At 41.1% G+C, this 20,548-nt stretch overlaps 1 protein-coding gene across 5 annotated transcripts in view; it reads left to right on the top strand.

The window, feature by feature from the left end:
• Nucleotides 1-4,464: 4,464 nt before the first annotated feature.
• Nucleotides 4,465-20,548, top strand: part of MTCH2 (mitochondrial carrier 2) — a 43,500-nt gene continuing 27,416 nt past the window's right edge. The window contains exons 1-9 of one of the 5 annotated variants that reach the window (XM_082475937.1): nt 4,465-5,404; nt 7,600-7,684; nt 7,834-7,940; nt 15,129-15,155; nt 15,354-15,416; nt 17,323-17,380; nt 17,916-17,967; nt 18,413-18,472; nt 19,621-19,714. In XM_082475937.1, the coding sequence (XP_082332063.1) occupies nt 5,318-5,404; nt 7,600-7,684; nt 7,834-7,940; nt 15,129-15,155; nt 15,354-15,416; nt 17,323-17,380; nt 17,916-17,967; nt 18,413-18,472; nt 19,621-19,714 (633 nt within the window). In that variant the 5' untranslated portion in view covers nt 4,465-5,317. The other 4 variants (XM_082475942.1, XM_082475938.1, XM_082475939.1 and 1 more) reach the window with 4 other exon arrangements.

Below are 20,548 nucleotides of genomic sequence, written 5' to 3'. Positions count from 1 at the left end.
TCCATTGTAATCATGCTCCTTGCTGCTCAAGCACTGCCCATGTGGGTTTCTCTAGACAGGACCCAACCACTAGATGAGGGCTCTCAAAAAATACTTGCTGCGTGAGAGAATGAATACATGAATGAATGAGTGAATCTGCTCTCCTTCAAACCTTAGCTCAAGTCCTGCTTCCTCTCAGAAGCCTACTCAGATCTAACTCTTCTCTCAAAGATTTCTTTGTTCTCTGTGAATTTTTTTTTTTTTTTTTTTTTTTTGGCCGTGTCGTGTGGATTATGGGATCTTAGTTCCCGGACCAGGGATTGAACCCCGGCTCTCGGCAATGAGAGTGCAGACTCCTAACCACTGGACCACCAGGGAATTCCCTCTCTATGCATTTATGATACAATTCAGCCCTCAACACGTTCATGGATCTTAGCTTTCTGTCCTTAACTAGATCATACATTCTGCAGGAGCCATGTGATATGAAATTCAGTTCCCAGCACTGTGTTTGGCAGTTGTATTTCTAGTTGTAAGAGCATAACTTACCAGCTGTCTTGGTAGAGTCACTAACCTTTCTGAAGTTGTCTTCTCATTAAAGTTGATCATCTCTTTACAAACAAGCAGGGACAATCCCTTGCCTGCTCACTTCATAGGGTAGTTATGACAATCAAATGAGATAATAATGTGTGAAGAAGCTCTGGAAATTGTAACCTGTTCTAAAAATATGAGGTGTTGGTATTACAGTTGGTTCAATAACTGTGTTGACTGATTAAACAGTGAGGACCAACAATTATTGAAAACCTACCACATTCCAGGCATAAGTTAACTCTCATAGCACCATTCTAGTTTAAAAATATAATGCTGTTTCTGCCTGTCCAGTGGTCATTTTCCTTTCTTCTGATAACAGCACCCCAATTTTCCTTTGGGGGAAACTGTGCCACTCTCAGTCATGTACTTTGGGTGGGCTCCCCACTAGAACGTAAGCTCCATTCCAGCTCCAAGGAAGGGCATGTGGCCTATTCTCAGCTAAGCTGCATATCCCATCCCCCTGATCACAGTGAGTAATTTAGGAGTGTGTATACAATCCAATCCAAATCCCCAGCATGTTTGTTGGGACTTTTGGGTTGAGACTAGCTCCTTTGTCAGGTCTCAGGACCGCGATAGTATAAGGCAGAAGCTGCAGGACACCTCCCTGAGGAGTAATCCTATCTGAGAATAAATAAAATCAATAAAGAATAAAGCAGGGGCTTCCCTGGTGGCGCAGTGGTTAAGAATCCGCCTGCCAATGCAGGGCACACGGGTTCGAGACCTGGTCTGGGAAGATCCCACATGCTGCAGAGCAACTAAGCCCGTGCACCACAACTACCGAGCCTGCACTCTAGAGCCTGTGAGCTACAACTACTGAGCCTGCGTGCCACAACTACTGAAGCCCGCGCGCCTAGAGCCCATGTTCTGCAGCAAGAGAAGCCACCGCAATGAGAAGCCTGCACACCGCAATGAAGAGTAGCCCCCGCTCACCGCAACTAGAGAAAGCCCGTGCGCAGCAACGAAGACCCAACGCAGCCAAAAATAAATAAATAAATAAATTTATTTTCAAAAAATAAAAGAATAAAGCAGAACTGAGAGAAAGAGGCCCAGTCTAGGCAACATGTTTTAAAATACTGGATGCAGCCATGCCTGAAACCATTGACTTAATTCCCTTCATCTCCTCACCTCCTGCCTCAGCCAGTTTGGGTGAGATTTTATGTCACCTCACACAGAATGTCCTAATTAAGAGAACAGATGAGTATTTCACTTGAGACTAAGGCAGTTTAAAAACATCCATGAGGGAGGACTGTGAGATATAATCTTATCTATAGCTAACTGAGGAAGAGGAAGGAACTCAGAGGAAGAATGAGCAGTCTGGACCTGGGAGGGAAACTGATACACTCTCTCTCTAAATTCCAGAGGTTTCCACTGGAATAATTATTCCAACAGATACTTATTGAGTAACTATGTGCCTGGCAATGGTTCTAGGCACTGAGAATGCAGCAGTGAACCAAAAAAAGACAAAATCCCGGCCCTCCTATACCTCATATTCTAGTATGATGGGGGGCCGGGTGCAGAACAAACTTTAAAATTAATTATATAATTCTTTTTTTTTTTTTTGGCTGTGTCAGGTCTTAGTTGAGGCATGCGGGATCTTCATTCCAGCCTGCTATATATTTCAGTGCGACACATGGGCTCTTTGTTGCAGCACACGGGCTTCTCTCTACTGTGGCAGGCGCAGGCTCCAGAGCACGAGGGCTCTGTAGTTGCGGCACACGGGCTCTCTAGTTGTGGCTCGCATGCTCAGTAGTTGCAGCGTGCGAGCTTAGTTGCCCCACAGCATGTGGGATCTTAGTTCCCCGACCAGGGATCGAACCCGTGTTCCCCACATTGGAAGGCAGATTCTTAACCACTGGACCAGCAGGGAGGTCCTTAATTATATAATTCTTTAGAAGGTGATAAAGGTTAGAGAGAAAAATAAAGCAAAGAGGGGGAATAAGGAATGCCAGGTAGCTTTTGAAATTTATCACAATGAGCCAGTGAAGGAGGGTTTATTCACCCCAATTTCAGCACAAGCTGTTTAAATGACTCATCCAAGGCTGTCAACTAGCCAAGTGGTAGAATCAGATTTGGAAAATGGGAAAAAAGGTATAGGACCTTTGATCTCTCTCAGACTGCCTTCCAGCCCAGGAGTCTTTTAACCAACAAATCCACTCATCTTTCTCTGGGCTTCATTATTATTACTGACCTCTTGGCAGGACATTACTGACATCCTTTCTTTTCCAAACCTTTGACTTCAGTGACACTATGCTGTTCTAGTTTTGTTTCCTTTCCCAATTATTTCTGCCCCTTTTAACTTTTCTTTTTCCTCTCACCACCCGAATATGGGTCACCAGGTACAACCATCTTATGGTCACCATATTGAACTGTGACCAGGAAACACCATTCATTTAAATCACAGTCCTTGTGAATGGCACCTTTGGATTTGTGTAGTGCACAGCTTGGGCAGCTGTATTTAGTAGCCCTGTACCTTTTGCACTTCTCTTACTTATGCCAACAACTTCAGTTCCCTCTCTGCAGGCTCTTCCCAAAATTTCATGGGCAGCTTCTGCCCTGCACCACTGGGGAATACGGTGGAGCAGGCTGCACCCTGCAACCACACACTCTTGCAAGAGTTTCTGTACCTCTCAGTGCCCACAGACAACAGTGGGGCAAACACAGTGGATATTTTCTTGGCACCACTAATGCACAAATCCATGAATAAAGAGTCCCCTTGCTGGGGGGAGGGGCAAGATAGGGGTAGGGGAATAAGAGGTATGAACTTTTATGTATAAAATAAATAAGCTACAAGGATATATTGTACAACACAGGGAATATAGCCAATATTTTATAATAACTATAAATAGAGCATAACCTTTAAAAATTGTGAATCACTGTGTTGTACACTTGTAACATATAATATTGTACATCAACTACACTTCAAAAAAAAAAAAAAAGTCAGGGACTTCCCTGGTGGCACAGTGATTAAGAATCCGCCTGCCAAGGCAGGGGACACGGGTTTGATCCCTGGTCTGGGAAGATTCCACATGCCTCGGAGCAACTAAGCCTGTGTGCCACAACTACTGAGCCTGCGCTCTAGAGCCCACAAGCCACAACTATTGAAGCCCGCGCGCCCTGGAGCCCGTGCTCCGACAAGGGAAGCCAACGCAATGAGAAGCACGTGCACCACAACGAAAAGTAGCTGCCGCTCTCTGCAACTAGAGAAAGCCCGTGCACAGCAATCAAGACCCAATGCAGCCAAAAATTAATTAATTAATTAATTATTTAAAAAATCAGAAAAAAATGTCCCCTTGCTAAATGGTCTCTATGGTTAGATATCAAAATTTCTGGATTTAGTTAGAATCAACTTGTAAGTTTCTTTTAACTCTAAAAGCTACAATTTGGTATTATATTTCCATGTGCCAAGCTGGGTAGGCATATCATTTCATTCAATTCTCACAAAAACAGTATGAAGCAGACATTACTATACTCATTTGTTTAAGGTTCAAAGAAGTGTGACCTGCCTAAGGTCACACAGTTAATAATTGGTAGAAGTGAAATTTGGACCAGGTCAATTGGACTCCAAAGTCCAGGCTCCCTCCTGCTCTGTAAACTGCCTCTCTAGCACCATGCTGAATCCAGGACAATATTAATTAAAACTAACATTTGTATTTCAATATACAGTTTTTAAAAATCTTATCCTATGCACAATTTCACTTAACGCTCAATAATAATCCTGAGAGGCAGGTAGTAGTGTTATCCTTAGATTTAGATACAAAAATTGAAAACTGAATAAGATAAAATGACTTCTGAATCATTTTGATACGAAAGAGAGCCAAGATTGAAATGCAAGTCTCTACTCGCACTTTATTCTCTGCACCAGGCTCTGCCTAAGCGTTGATATAGAACATGTGAGCTGGGACTGAAGGGTTGAGGACAATGCCATTTTCTTTTTGCCTCTAATAACCTGTAGCCTGGTAATCACTGAAGTAATTGTTCATTTATGCAATAAATATTTATTGAGCACTTAGTATGTGCCAGGCACTGAACATACAAGGAACAAAGGCTGTCCCGGCTCCTGGATTCAAGGGGTTTACATTCTGGTGGAGGAGACAAAAAGATAAATAAATTTCAGACAATGGTAAGTGTTTCAAGACTATGGAGTAGGAAATAAAGGGGAGGTAAGTTTAAATAAACGCCCGAGAAGGCGTCTCTGAGAAGTTAACATTAACTGAATGAATGAGTGCATGTATAGCAGCCCCCTGATGGATTCATTTTTCAAACTTATCTAGTTTTGTTGGCCAGTAGATTGTTCATGATTCTGATGCTGAATACTCTTTGGAGCTTATGTTGCTGATGCCAAAAGGGCAAGGGCAGTGGCGAAGAACATCGACGAATCCTTTCCAATTCATTTCACTCCTCTGACCTTGCCTTTGCCGTCAGGGTCACTCCCCACCGCCACGCCCATTCTTCTGCCCCCGGATGCTTCCAGCCTGCGCAAGCGCAGGAGAAACTGCTGTTCCTAGTGGAGGGCGCGGATTCCACCCCAAAACGCATGCGTCCCGGGCCCGCAAGCCCCGCCCCGACCTCTGCGCCCGCTCGCGAGCCCTTGCCAATTCTCGGGGCGGGGACTGCGCGGGGAGGCGCGCGCCGGTGCGTGCGTGCTCCAGCGCCGCGGGCGGGCCAGTGAAGCCGGCGGCCCTGGCACGTGATCCCGGATCGGCGTGGTAGCTTGGTGGCTCCGTCTGTCTGTCCGTCCGCGGGTGCCATCATGGCGGACGCGGCCAGTCAGGTGCTCCTGGGCTCCGGTCTCACCATCCTGTCCCAGCCGCTCATGTACGTGAAGATGCTCATCCAGGTATGAGTCGTCGCCTTTCCCTTCCTCGCCCGGCGCCCTGTTCGGTCGCCGCTGCCCAAGGCGCCTGAGAACCGGCTCCAACCTTCCGGGCCTTCAGTCTCCTGAGATGCTGCTCCTTCTTTGCTGCCCGCCCCTTCCTTCCCGGCAGGGACGACTTCCACCGCCCGCTGAGCTCCCACTGCCCGTGGGCCTTCCCGAGGTCTCGCCTCCCAGCCAAGCCGTGAGGCCCGCTCCTTTCCCGGTATCCGGCTGCCGCCCTGCCCTGCCTGATGGCTCCCCTGAACTTTGTTTTCTCTTCCCTGAGGTTGATCCTGGCTGGGCGCCGCCAAGGGCTTGCCAACCTTTCCTTCTCCGCTGCTCTGAAATTAGCATCCTTCTCTCCTCCCCGGCCCCAAACGCAAGACGTGAAATCTGTTGAAGACAAATTTGAAATTCGAGGGGAGCCAACATTTTATTAGCTTTTGTTTTCTCTTTTTTTGTTGCTGTTACTACTGCTCTTCTGTTCTGAGATTTTAGCACCAGATACCCAGAGAAACACAAGGAGTTCATTCAGAAGTGATAATCAAGCGATTGCTGAGTCAAATTTCGGAAGGATCCACTGAACCCTCTTCAACAGCAGCCCATGTGGCTCATGACAGTGAAAATCACATGTCAGAGTGATGTGAAATCAGTTCAGCTGAAAGTTTTATCGAGTTTAAGTATATATGTTAGTTTCTAATATACTGTGAAATAATTCTTAAATGGTATTTTATATTCACAGGCAAGTTTACCTGGTTATAGTTGACGATAGACCATTAGGTAGTATTGTTCAGTTGCCTTTCTGAATTTCCCTGTGACGGGCAGGTCATTCATTTTTTTAACTTTTGTTGAGAGTTGACGTAATTACATCATGCATAGTACCAAGGATAGAACCCCTGTCCTCACCATCTGCCTTTCTGTCAAAAATATGCAAGACACTAGGGAAGGCCTCATTTCTTATTTTTGAGTTAATGATACTAATCCATATCATGTGTTGCTGAGTTGACCGTTGTGGATTCAGAACCTGTATGTAAAAAAACTATTGTAAAATAAGTTGTTTAAATTAAGAACAAAGGGAATTCCCTGGAGGTTCAGTGGTCAGGTAGGACTCCACGCTTTCACTGCTGAAGGCCCAGGTTTAATCCCTCATCTGGGAACTAAGATCCCCTCAAGCCACTAGAGGTGGCCAAAAAATGAAAGAAAGAAAGAACAAAATCTTTGAAATGTATTGTGACATCTAAAACAGAATTGGCACATTTGTAGCTAGATAATATCTGAGGTAAAAGCATTTTGCAGTAAATCTGATATAAGCCCATTACTCAGTCCTTATCCAGGAGGCAAGGTTTTCTAATGACATTCAGAGCTCTTGCCTCAAAAACTCCTTAATCCTGATTGCACAACATGCTTGTGTTGCCAAGTGTCTGAGGGGTTTTGGTGAAATTCCCAAATACTCAGTTTTAAAAATAGTTGTACAGTGACACTTTCAGGAGTTCTTTAATTGAACAGGTTGAGAATCACAGCAGGAGAGTCAAAACCATGTCCGACAACGTTCATTCTCTCAAGTATCCCTTTGGCACTAAAGAGTCTGAATATATTGTAGAAATAAAATGATGACATTAATTCTAAAATGACTCGTTAGATTGTTCATGACAGTCTGCTCCTTTAACATGGACTTAGCTTGTAATTATTTCCCAAATGAATTATCCCCAGCTGTATCTGCATTTGCCTTTTGAGTGGTTTGTTTTGCTAGCCAAATATGAAGTTGATGCTGGCTTAGTCTTCTCACTTCGTCCAAATATTTAAAATGTGCTTGAATTTCTTTAGAAAATATTTTTGAGCGTCCTCAGTAAACTAGCATTGTTAACACAAAAATTCCCTTATTCTATTTTCAGATTGATACCAGTCTATCTCAGCTACATGGTTTACTTTGTAGAATTTGAACCAAAAGAAAACTTGGACTTTATTGAAACCAGTCTTAAACAAGTGACAAAATTAAAAAAAAAACAAAACACCACAACTGACAAGGATGATACTTCATCACTGTCTTGGAAAATATACACTGCATTTTAACTTGTGTTAAAAATTATAACTCTAAATTTGTTCTTTATTCAAGACCTTGCAACCCAGACATTCCTGGGAATGTTGCTTAGTATTGATATAGTCTCTTGTTTCTAAAGGTGGGATATGAGCCTCTTCCTCCAACAATAGGACGAAATATTTTTGGGCGGCAAGTTTGTCAGCTTCCAGGTCTCTTTTGTTATGGTAAGTGTCTTTGATTTATTTGGAATTGGAGGACATTGAAGGGTGTGATAGGAGTTACTGAAAAAAATATATAGAAAGCATGTTTCCTTGAAATTTCTATGTAACCATTACTTTCAACTAGAATGTAAATCTCCGACTTGTGTTCTTAGCTCAGCACATCGCAAGCATCGATGGGAAGCGTGGGTTGTTCACAGGCTTAACTCCAAGACTGTGTTCAGGGGTCCTTGGAACTGTGGTCCATGGTAAAGTTTTACAGGTAAGAAGAAAATCAATCCATCTTCCCACAGATTTAGATAACCTTTTTTTTTTTTTGACATCTTTATTGGAGTATAATTGCTTTACAATGGTGGGTTAGTTTCTGCTTTATAATAAAGTGAATCAGCTATACATATACATATATCCCCATATCTCCTCCCTCTTGGGTCTCCCTTCCATCTTCCCTATCCCACCCCTCTAGGTGGTCACAAAGCACAGAGCTAGATAACCTTTTTTTTTTTTTTTTAATTTATTTATTTATTTTTGGCTGCATTGGGTCTTAGTTGCTGCGCGTGGGCTTTTCTCTAGTTGCGGCGAGCGGGGACTACTCTTCATTGTGGTGCGCGGGCTTCTCATTGCGGTGGCTTCTCTGGTTGTGGAGCACGGGCTCTAGGCGCACGGGCTTCAGTAGTCGTGGCTTGCGGGCTCTAGAGTGCAGGCTCAGTAGTTGTGGCACATGGGCTTAGTTGCTCTACAGCATGTGGGACCTTCCCGGACCAGGGCTCGAACCCATGTCCCCTGCGTTGGCAGGCGGATTCTCAACCACTGCGCCACCAGAGAAGCCCTAGATAACCTTTTACGTACAGTTTGTTTTACTGATCAAGAGCAGTTTCAAAGATATACGTCTTTACATCCATGGCCCTTCTTCCTCTTGAAAAACATTTACTTGAAATACCCATTCTTAATTCTTTCCTGGGAAGCAAGGAGAATTTGTATAAAATGAAGTAATTGATTTTGATCTACGCAAGCTTCTTCCTCTGGACCAGTTGTTCTGAGCAGAAATTAAGTACACTCATTTGAGCTCCTGTGTAGCTCATTTTATTTCTTTGAAGGAGGAAGGAAGCTGGTTAAAACATACATTTCTTTCTCATGTTATTTTCCTCTTATTCCTAGTGTTACTCCTAGTAAATGTTTTCTGTTACAAACTTTTTTTTTTTAAAACTTAACAAGATAAACGTTAAAGTCAGGATAGTGTTTATTTGTGACTGTTTATTTCAGTAGTACTCAGTCCAGGGAATTCCCTGGCGGTGCAGTAGTTAGGATTCCACACTTCCACTGCAGAGGGCATGGGATCGGATCCCTGGTCAGGGTACTGGGATCTCACACTCTGCAAGGCTCAGCCAAAAAAAACCACTGCCAATAGTACTTGGTACAATCCTCCATGTATTTTTTAAGGCTTTAATGTTGCCCCAGTTCTACTTTTTTATTATTTGATGAGCAAATCGTGGTTTTGTTAATCAGTTTCATGATCTGATTGGCTTAGGTTTTAAATTCTCTTCAGACTTTGTTGAATTGAGTTGGAGAGGTTTTCCAGTTAGTTCCTCACATGGGAGCAGTTTTGTTATTCATTGTACTTACTCTTGTCACCATGAGTGTGGACTGAATGTTAGAAGCAGCATTTTGGGTGGCCCATGGGTCAGAGTGATGGAGTTTTAATGGGCCAATGTTTTTGGTGGATTGATTACTACTCTCTTTTCCAGCCACACTGTACTTTGGCTCAGTGAAAGCATTCCTGTTACCTAAATGAGGTTTAGATTTTCATGTGGGAAAGTAGTTGTCATCTAGTTCAAAGAGGTTTATGTATAGACCAAGAGTGAAATTACTACTTGAGATCAAGTTCCTTTATGTAAAGGAAAAGTAAGACAAACTTGAGGTAACCAAGTACCTGGAATATGTGTTTCACATGTAGCCAAATGAAATAGAACAGGGTATTGGTACTATACTTAGTATCAAAAGCAACTAATACAATCAAGAAGAAAGACCAATTCAGGTTTTTCTGAACAAGAAAGAGTTCTGTATATCTGAACAAGAATTAAATTGAAATCTCTTCAGAATAATGTAGAAGAGACAGGTTGAAAATTTTATTAATGGAGTGAAAACCAAAGTCTAGAAATGAGTGAGGATTTTTTAAAACTCCTGAAACTGTTAGAATTAATTCTTGTTAAAGACCTGGAATTTGACCCAAAACCATCATTTTGCTTAATCATGTTGTTTGTTCTCTTTCCTCTGATTTTATTTTTAAAATGTAATTCTTTTTGTAAAAGACAGTGTTCTCTATTTTTTAAATCTGGTTATGACTAGGAGGTCAGTCGTCTGGTTCTTGTATTTCACCTAGCCCATCTTCTATTTCTGAAATATCCCACAAATAATATTTCCTCTTCCAGTGCAGTCTGAGCTCTGGCAGTTTCATGTTCTCTTCTCCAAAAGAAAAAAGCATCTTCTTTTGTGGGAGTGAGGTGGTTTCAGCTATTCAGACTTAGCACCAACTCTCTGTTCTTTGTACAGTGAAGAAAAGCATCTTGCCCTAATTTGGTATTGGACCTGCTTTTCCCATGAAAAAGCCCTGAGGCTTTTTCCATAGCCTTCGTCCTAAGCTATGTTTTGTGTTTTTTGGGTTTTTTTAATTTATTTATTTTATTTTTGTCTGCGTTGGGTCTTTGTTGCTGCACACAGGTTTTCTCTAGTTGCAGTGAGCAGGGGCTACTCTTCGTTGCGGTGCGCAAGCTTCTCATCGTGGTGGCTTCTCTTGTTGCAGAGCACCGGCTCTAGGTGCGCAGGCTTCAGTAGTTGTGGTGCGCAGGCTTCAGTAGTTGTGGCACAAGGCCTCAGCAGTTGTGGCGCGTGGGCTCAGTAGTTGTGGCTCGGGGGCTCTAGAGCACGGGCTCAGTAGTTGTGGTGCATAGGCTTAGTTGCTCCGCAGCATGTGGGATCTTCCTGGACTGGGGCTTGAACCTGTGTTCCCTGCACTGGCAGGCAGATTCTTAACCATTGCGCCGGCAGGGAAGCCCCTAAGCTATGTTTCTATCAATTTATTTTCTGTTATATGTGTGTGTTTAGTAAATAATGTTCTTGGATTTGGATCGTGTGTTTTCATTGTCATTTCTCTCTAGGTATTTTTTGATTTCCTCTTTGATTTCTTCAATGATCTCTTGGTTATTTAGTAACGTATTGTTTAGTCTCCATGTGTTTGTGTTTTTTACGTTTTTTTCCCTGTAATTGATTTCTAACCTCATAGCGTTGTGGTCAGAAAAGATGCTTGATATGATTTCAATTTTCTTAAGTTTACTGAGGCTTGATTTGTGACCCAAGATGTGATCTATCCTGGAGAATGTTCCACGCGCACTTGAGAAGAAAGTGTAATCTGCTGTTTTTGGATGGAATGTCCTATAAATATCAATTAAATCTATTTGGTCTGTTGTGTCATTTAAAGCTTCTGTTTCCTTATTAATTTTCTATTTGGTTGATCTGTCCATTGGTGTAAGTGAGGTGTTAAAAGTCCCCCACTATTATTGTGTTAACTGTCGATTTCCTCTTTTATAGCTGTTAGCAGTTGCCTTATCTATTGAGTTGCTCCTGTGTTGGGTGCATATATATTTATGATTGTTATATCTTCTTCTTGGATTGATCCCTTGATCATTATGCAGTTTCCTTCCTTGTCTCTTGTAACATTCTTTATTTTAAAGTCTATTTTATCTGATATGAGTATTGCTACTCCAGCTTTCTTTTGATTTCCATTTGTATGGAATATCTTTTTCCATCCCCTCACTTTCAGTCTGTATGTGTCCCTAGGTCTGAAGTGGGTCTCTTGTAGACAGCATATATATACAGGTCTTGTTTTTGTATTCATTCAGCCAGTCTGTGTCTTTTGGTTGGAGCATTTAATCCATTTACATTTAAGGTAATTATCAATATGTATGTTCCTGTTACCATTTTCTTAATTGTCTTGGGTTTGTTTTTGTAGGTCCTTTTCTTCTCTTGTGTTTCCCAGTTAGAGAAGTTCCTTTAGCATTTGTTGTAGAGCTGGTTTGGTGGTGCTGAATCCTCTTAGCTTTTGCTTGTCTGTAAAGCTTTTGATTTCTCCATCAAATCTGAATGAGATCCTTGCCGGGTAGAGTAATCTTGGTTGTAGGTTCTTCCCTTTCATCACTTTAAATATGTCATGCCACTCCCTTCTGGCTTGTAGAGTTTCTGCTGAGAAATCAGCTGTTAACCTTATGAGAGTTCCTTTGTATGTTATTTGTCATTTTTCCTCATTCTATGAGGCCACCATCACCCTGATACCAAAAGCAGACAGAGATACTACAAAAAAAGAAAATTACAGACCAATATCACTGATGAATATAGATGCAAAAATCCTCAACAAAATACTAGCAGACAGAATCCAACAACACATTAAAAGGATCATACACCATGAGCAAGTGGATTTATCCCAGGATGCAAGGATTCTTCAATATACGCAAATCAGTGTGATACACCATATTAACAAACTGAAGAAGAAAAACCATATGATCATCTCAAAAGATACAGAAAAACCTTTTGACAAAATTCAACACCCATTTATGATAAAAATTCTCCAGAAAGTGGGCATATAGGGAACCTACCTCAACATAATAAAGGCCATATACAACAAACCCACAGCCAACATCATTCACAATGGTGAAAAACTGAAAGCATTTTCTCTAAGATCAGGAACAAGGCAAGGATATCCATTCTCACCACTGCTGTTCAACATAGATTTGGAAGTCCTAGGCACAGCAATAAGAGAAGAAAAAGAAATAAAAGGAATACAAATTGGAGAAGAAGAAGTAAAACTGTCACTGTTTGCAGATGACATGATACTATATGTAGAGAATCCTAAGGATGCCACCAGAAAACTACTAGAGCTAATCAGTGAATTTGGTAAAGTTGCAGGATACAAAATTAATGCACAGAAATCTCTTGCATTCCTATACACTAATGATGAAAAATCTGAAAGAGAAATTAAGGAAACACTCCCATTTACCATTGCAGCAAAAAGAATAAAATAACCAGGAATAAACCTACCTAGGGAGACAAAAGTCCTGTATGCAGAAAACTATAAGACACTGATGAAAGAAATTAAAGATGATACAAACAGATGGAGAGATACACCATGTTCTTGGATTGGAAGAATCAATATTGTGAAAATGACTATGCTACCCAAAGCAATCTACAGTTTCAGTGCAATCCCTATCAAATTACCAATGGCATTTTTTACAGAACTAGAACAAAAAAGCTTAAAATTTGTATGGAGACACAAAAGACCCCGAATAGCCAAAGCAATCTTGAGGGAAAAAAACGGAGCTGGAGGAATCAGACTCCCTGACTTCAGACTATACTACAAAGCTACAGTAATGAAGACAATAAGGTATTGACACAAAAACAGAAATATAGATCAATGGAACAGGATAGAAAGCCCAGAGATAAACCCACGCACTTATGGTCAACTAATCTATGACAAAGGAGGCAAGGATATACAATGGAAAAAAGACTGTCTCTTCAATAAGTGATGCTGGGAAAACTGGACAGCTACATGTAAAAGAATGAAATCAGAATACTCCCTAACACCATACACAAAAATAAACTCAAAATGGATTCGAGACCTAAATGTAAGACAGGACACTATAAAACTCTTAGAGGAAAACATAGGAGGAACACTCTTTGACATAAATCACAGCAAGATCTTTTTTGATCCACCTCCTGGAGTAATGGAAATAAAAACAGAGATAAACAAATGGGACCTAATGAAACTTAAAATCTTTTGCAAAGCAAAGGAAACTATAAACGACGAAGACAACCCTCAGAATAAGAGAAAATATTTGCCAATGAAGCAACGTACAAAGGATTAATCTCCAATATATATAAACAGCTCATGCAGCTCAATATTAAAAAAGCAACCCAATCCAAAAATGGCCAGAAGACCTAAATAGACATTTCTCCAAAGAAGACATACAGATGGCCAAGAAACACAGGAAAAACTGCTCAACATCACTAATTATTAGAGAAATGCAAATCAAAACTACAGTGAGGTATCACCTCACACCGGTTAGAATGGGCATCATGAGAAAATCTACAAAGAACAAAGGCTGGAGTGGGTGTGGAGAAAAGGGAACCCTCTTGCACTGTTGGTGGGAATGTAAAGTGATACAGCCACTAGGGAGAACAGTATGGAGGTTCCTTAAAAAACTAAAAATAGAATTACCATATGACCCAGCAATCCCACTACTGGGCATATACCCAGAGAAAACCATAATTCGAAAAGACACATGCACCCCAATGTTCATTGCAGCACTATTTACAATAGCCAGGTCATGGAAGAAACCTAAATGCCCATCGATAGACGAATGGATAAAGAAGATGTAGTACATATATACAATGGAATATTACTCAGCCATAAAAAGGAATGAAATTGGGTCATTTGTAGAGACGTGGACGAATCTAGAAATTGTCATACAGAGTGAAGTAAGTCAGAAAGAGGAAGACAAATATCGTATATTAATGCATGTATGTGGAACCTAGAAAAATGGTCCAGATGAACCAGTTTGCAGGCAGAATTTGAGACACAGATATAGAGAACAAACATATGGACACCAAGGAGGGAAAGAGGCGGGGCCGGGGGGTGGTGGTGTGATGAATTGGGAGATTGGGGTTTACATATATATATACTAATATGTATAAAATGGATAAGTAATAAGAACCTGCTGTATAAAAATAAATAAATGAAATTCAAAAATTCAAATAAATAAATAAAAATAATGTTCTTGGATTTTTGCTTTGCTTTGTTTTCCTTTTTCTTCTTTTTTTTTTAAATTTATTTATTTTTGACTGTGTTGGGTCTTCGTTGCTGGGCGGGCTTTCTCTAGTTGCGGTGAGCGGGGGCTTCTCTTCGTTGTGGTGCGTGGGCCTCTCATCGTGGTGGCTTCTGTTGTTGCAGAGCACGGGCTCCAGGGCTCACGGGCCTCAGTAGTTGTGGCACGCGGGCTCAGCAGTTGTGGCTCGTGGACTCTAGAGCGTGGGCTCAGTAGTTGTGGCACACGGGCTTAGTTGCTCCACGGCATGTGGGATCTTCCCGGACCAGGGCTCGAACCTGTGTCCCCTGCATTGGCAGGCAGATTCCTAACCACTGCGCCACCAGGGCAGCCCCTCCTTTTTCGTCTTTTAGATAAGTACTTTTATGAGCTGATCAATCAGTATGTTAAACTTAGCAACAAGATCATCTTAGAGACACTTATTTCCAAGTGTTAATTAGAAGTAGAAATTAATTGGAGATTTACAGCCAAAAAAATCAACTATTTTAATTTCTGCCAATCAATAGAATTTTCATTTTATGTTCTGTCTCAATAACACTATGATAGCCCTAATCATCCTTTCCTTTTCTCTTCCTTTGTAGCATTACCAGGAGTGTGACAAGGCTGAGGTATGTTGGAGCCGATTTCTATGCCTGAGTCTATTTTCCCTGCAAGCTACTGTTGCTCTTTGGTCCTCTTTAGGAAAAGGGACAAGCAGTCAGCTTTCCTTTCATCGTAGAGAGTGTTGTTATACGGGGTGGCCACCAGTTTGAACAGTTCTATTTAAAACCATCAACATATCTATCTTCTTTCATTTTGATTTCCAGGAGTCAGGATCTGGAAATGTACAGAAAGAAGTTTCATCTTCCTTTGACCGAGTTATCAAGGAGGTAAGATGATTATGATTTCTCTAAATCAGAGCAAGCTGGCAGTTGTGGAATCAGGATCATCAGGCCTGTATGTTCAGTGTCTGTTCCAAACAAAATTAAACTTTCAATTTAATATGGGCTTTACTGCATGTAGAACATAAAGAGAGAAAAAAACATTGCTTGCTGTTTGGAATTTCAAGGAAACATAATTTGCCCACTCATCTTTAAAATTGAGGTACTGAAACCTCTTATAATAGAGTTGGAAATCTCTGGCCCAAAAGTATTAAAATAGTGGCCAGGGCCTTTGTGTGTTGGATATTATATATCCAGAAATGCTTTTACAACATTATTCTGACTTTAAGATGTCCTTATCGTCCATTTCCCACTCCTGTCTTCTACCATTGGAGTTTGTTGCATGCCTGACTTAATAATACTCTTTTATTTCTGGTCTTTACATTACCTAATTGTCTATAGAGACGTCACAATTTTTCATTGAAAGCTGCCTTCTAAAGTATATATCACTGAACAAACATCACTATAGGTCAAGATGTCAGATGAGTCAACTTTGTTTTTTGTAAATTTTCATGAAGTGATTTTATTTAAAAGTAGAGATGCATGTATTAATGTGTTTTATATTTTCTTAACTTTATTTAGTTCATCGTAAGGCTCTTAGAACTACCATTAGAGTAGGGGTGAGAGATCTCTTAACTAAATGAAGATAATGTTTAAATGCAAAAACGAACGACGGACCTACTGTATTTACAGCCTACCTCCAAGTATTGTGATTGAATTTTTTACTAACCTCTTTACTGAGTCCTGGACAAGAAAGATAAACTAGGGTAAATATAGAGCTCTAAGATACTGCACAGTTACGGGGCTGTGGTCGAAAAACAGATGAACGTCATTGTGTTCTCCTTGAGACTCATTGTGTTCTCCTTGAGACGTTGGTACAGATTAAATAGAGCCTGACATTTGTCTAGTGTAGATATCAGAGTATCAGAGTCTCTGAAATCACTCACAATGAGAGAGCAATTTAATAGTCTAAATACAGGCCTCATAGTTGTTTGTTTGTTTGTTTGAATTTATATTTTTATTTATTTATTTTTGGCTGCATTGGGTCTTCGTTGCTGCGCGCGGGCTTTCTCTAGTTGCAGCGAGTGGGGGCTACTCTTCATTGTGGTTCACAGGCTTCTCATTGCTGTGGCTTCTCTTGCTGTGGAGCATGGGCTCTAGGCGCTCAGGCTTCAGTAGTTGTGGCATGTGGACTCTGTAGTTGTGGCTCACAGGCTGTAGAGCGCAGGCTCAGTAGTTGTGGTGCACGGGTTTAGTTGCTCCACAGCATGTGGGATCTTCCCAGACCAGGGCTCGAACCTGTGTCCCCTGCATTAGCAGGTGGATTCTTAACCACTGTGCCACCAGGGAAGCCCCAAGCCTCATAGTTTTATTCCAGCTAGGTTACTGTTTGCTGGTGACTTTCCCTGTTTCTTTTTTTTGTTTTGTTTTTGTTTTTGTTTTTTTGGCCGCACCCTGCAGCATGTGGGATCTTAGTTCCCGACCAGGGATCAAACCTGCACCCCATGCATTGGAAGCGCGGAGTCTTAACCACTGGACCTCCAGGGAAGTCCCTTTCCCTGTTTCTTTGCTTTTGTTTTTCTCATCTGTAAATTTGAGAAGATAACAGAAACCTGCTTTGCAGAGAAATTTTGAGAAGTAGCTATAACAGTATTGAAATCCATGAGTGAAAGCTGTGCTAGAATGATAGTGTATTATATTGCATCCCATTCAGGCTACTCTTCCTGACTCCAGGAAGGGCAGGAGTGCTCTGTCACTCACTCTCTTATTCTACAGCGTCCACCCAACATGACTTCTCTCAGGAATTTGAGTGTCATTTACTTAGATTTCACAAGTGTGTGTTGATTGTTTCTAGACAACTCGAGAGATGATGGCCCGTTCTGCTGCTACTCTCATCACACATCCCTTCCATGGTATGTTTGCAGTTGATAACTGAAATCTGATTTTTTATCTTTCTTTTTTCATTTTTTTTTACAAATTTATTTATTTATTTATGTACTTTGGCTGTGTTGGGCCACTCTTCATTGCGGTGTGCGGGCCTCTCACTGTCGCGGCCTCTCTTGTTGCGGAGCACAGGCTCCAGACGCGCAGGCTCAGTAGTTGTGGCTCACGGGCCCAGTTGCTCCGCGGCATGTGAGATCTTCCCAGACCAGGGCTCGAACCCGTGTCCCCTGCATTGGCAGGCAGATTCTCAACCACTGCGCCACCAGGGAAGCCCTATCTTTCTTTTGTATCACGATCTCTCCTGACTACTTAGATAGGTTGACATGGGAGTTCACTAAAGTGCCTTGCCTGTTTGTTTTTTGTTTGCCTATTTTGGCTTTTATCCAATTTATCCAGATAGCATAGTGTCTTTAGGTGGGAAAACCTTTTTTTTTTTTTTTTTTCCCCAGGGCTATTAAAATTTATCTCAATGTAGCTTAAAAATCTTTTCTCTGTGTTCTATAGTGATCACTCTGAGATCTATGGTACAATTCATTGGCAGAGAATCCAAGTACTGGTAAGTGTTTCTGTTTTCAAGTATTCAGGGAGATCTGTTGAAGCCAAAGTATTAGAATAATAATACTTTACATTTTTATGATGCCTTAGAGCTTACAAAACAAATTCATATGTCTTATGTCATTTGATCTACACACAAAAAAAAACAGTAAAATAGAAGAAAAAGGCCCAGACAGGTTTAGGAGCCTAACCAGGATCTCAGAGTAAGTTGCAGGACCACTGAAGCCAGAATTCACCCTGACTGCATGTGACTGACTACACCCTTAGGTATTAATATCTCCACTTCTATCTCTAAATTCAACTGTCTTTGCAGAGTGAGGGTGGTAGAAAAGGGAGCAGGGGTGGAGGTGTAAGTTTCACCTTGTCAAAAGTGGTAATTGAACATTTTTTTTTGATAGCTCCAAAATAATCTTAATGTATTTCACGTTTCTTTCTTCTGAACCTAGTGGACTTTGTGACTCCATAGCGACTATCTATCGGGAAGAGGGCATCCTAGGATTTTTTGCGTGAGTAAATTACTGATTTGTGCATGTGATTTTTGTGTGCGTAGAAAGCTTTAATGAGAACGAGGACATGACTCCTTGTTTAAACCTCAGAGAAAATGTACTCTCTGGGTTTATTTCATGTTAAACTCCATTTAGGCCCATCTGACTTAAATTCTCTTGTAGAGATCCCAAACTTTTGTTCTGCACATCTAAAATGTTTGAAATGAGGGTGTGTTTTTTTTAACAAATAAATTCATTGAAGTTTCTACCCTTACAGTGAGTTCTCAATTACTATATAGTTGATGAAATGAGGAAAGTTCATTTTTGAAAAATGGAAAATTATCTAACATGTATCTTCCTTATCCTGAGAGAATACATTTTTGCACTGTATTCATTCCCTTGAATTTACTTTGGAAGAACTTAGGCTACTACCCTTGTTCTTCTGTTAACAACAAAAACCACATTATTAACTAAATGGTCCTTTTTAATTTTCAGAGTGTTTCCACATAGTTGATTTTATGTTTGAGTATCATAAATACTCTGGGAAGTAGGCAAGACAGCTATTATTATTCTCATTTTAGAGATTAAAAAAAAACTGATGCTCTGGGAAGTTCATTTGCTGCCCGTCACATAGCTGATAAGTGGTAGAAGTGGCATTTAAACGCTGGTCTTCAGTCTGTGAGGTAATGTTTGTCCCACTCTTCCACACTGCCTCACCTCGGTTAACTAGGCCCTAGAAACATGTTTTTTGATGCTCTTCACCTGTATCTGTGTTTGGGCCATTCTCATTTTGTAATTTTTCTCATCTTTTGCCCTGCCAAATTTGAATATCAAGTAGTTTAGCAATAATCATATTTAAGTGTCTTCTCCGAAATAGGCACACTTTTTGCCTCCCTGCTTATAGTTATTAATAGTAAGGTGAGCCATTGGCCATATCTTAGAGGGGTATAGCTGACCTGCATTTTTTAAATGAGAATAAAAGTCATTAGAGATTAGCCTCAAGAACAGTTATATTAACTAGAATGAATTGGTTAGGTTCTCGTATTCAGTGTCTTTTCAGTTCTCTAGAATGTTTTGAAATTAATTCTTTGAGAAGTGTTTATATTGAGTGAATTACCTTTTTACTGATCACATTTCTTGGTGCTTATTTTTATTGTTTCTTCATGTAGGGGTCTTATTCCTCGCCTCCTAGGTGACATCATTTCTTTGTGGCTCTGTAACTCACTGGCCTACCTCGTCAATACTTATGCACTGGACAGCGGGGTAGGTTGTGCCCTTGATGAGATGTGCTGGTGCTGACTTCATTGTATCCACCTGGCAGCTAGGTTAGCTTTAAAGTAAGATGGCAGTTGGTTATGTGCCAGACTCATCATTATATAGCTATATATTAATAGTCAAAATTTTAAAGGCTAATGGAATGACCTATGCTGTTTACTATAGAGAGATGGCACCTAGAAAGTCCCTAGGGTGTGGCAGAGTGAGCCCAAGAGTCTACCTTTCCCCATGCTGCAAGGAGATCACTTCTTTATTGATGCCTAATGTTAGAGGACACTGTGAAGCAGGATAGTTTTACAGTGTATGCAGGTGTTTCATCTAATGTGAAGTGTTAAGGGGACTCCTGTATTGGGCTTTCTAGAAACCTTAGCCTGGGGGCGGGGTGGGGGGTGAGAATCAGCCTTCCCTAAAAGCAGTGTTTCTCCAGCCTCACAGCAGTTGTATACCTCTTGGAACACAGGCAGCCCCAAAGCATGGTGGGAACTAGGACACACCCGGGCCAGGGGTGGGACTAAAAATCCATGTGCTTGGTTTCTTGAGTACTGAGACTCGTCTTCCCCACAGCATCTGGTACACAGCTAGGTGTATACGGAGGGAGCGACTTGTCCCTCGGTATACCGTCAGTGTTGTTTCCAGGGATTGTCTCAATATTTCTAAGACATCGAACAAGGTTACCAATCGCATTTCTGTTGTTTTTGAAATCCTGAGGCTATTATATTAGTTCCTACTCCATCCTAGTCTAATATGAACTTGTCTGTTAATGTTGAATCAGGTTGATCATTTTGATCACTGCCTTTTTATGCTTATAATGTTTTATGTTTT

Source organism: Balaenoptera physalus (assembly GCF_965194825.1).
Source record: "Balaenoptera physalus genome assembly, chromosome: 10".
Classification (NCBI taxonomy): domain Eukaryota; kingdom Metazoa; phylum Chordata; class Mammalia; order Artiodactyla; family Balaenopteridae; genus Balaenoptera; species Balaenoptera physalus.
Note: the sequence above shows the minus strand (reverse complement) of the source record. Positions and strands in the feature narration are given on the sequence as shown.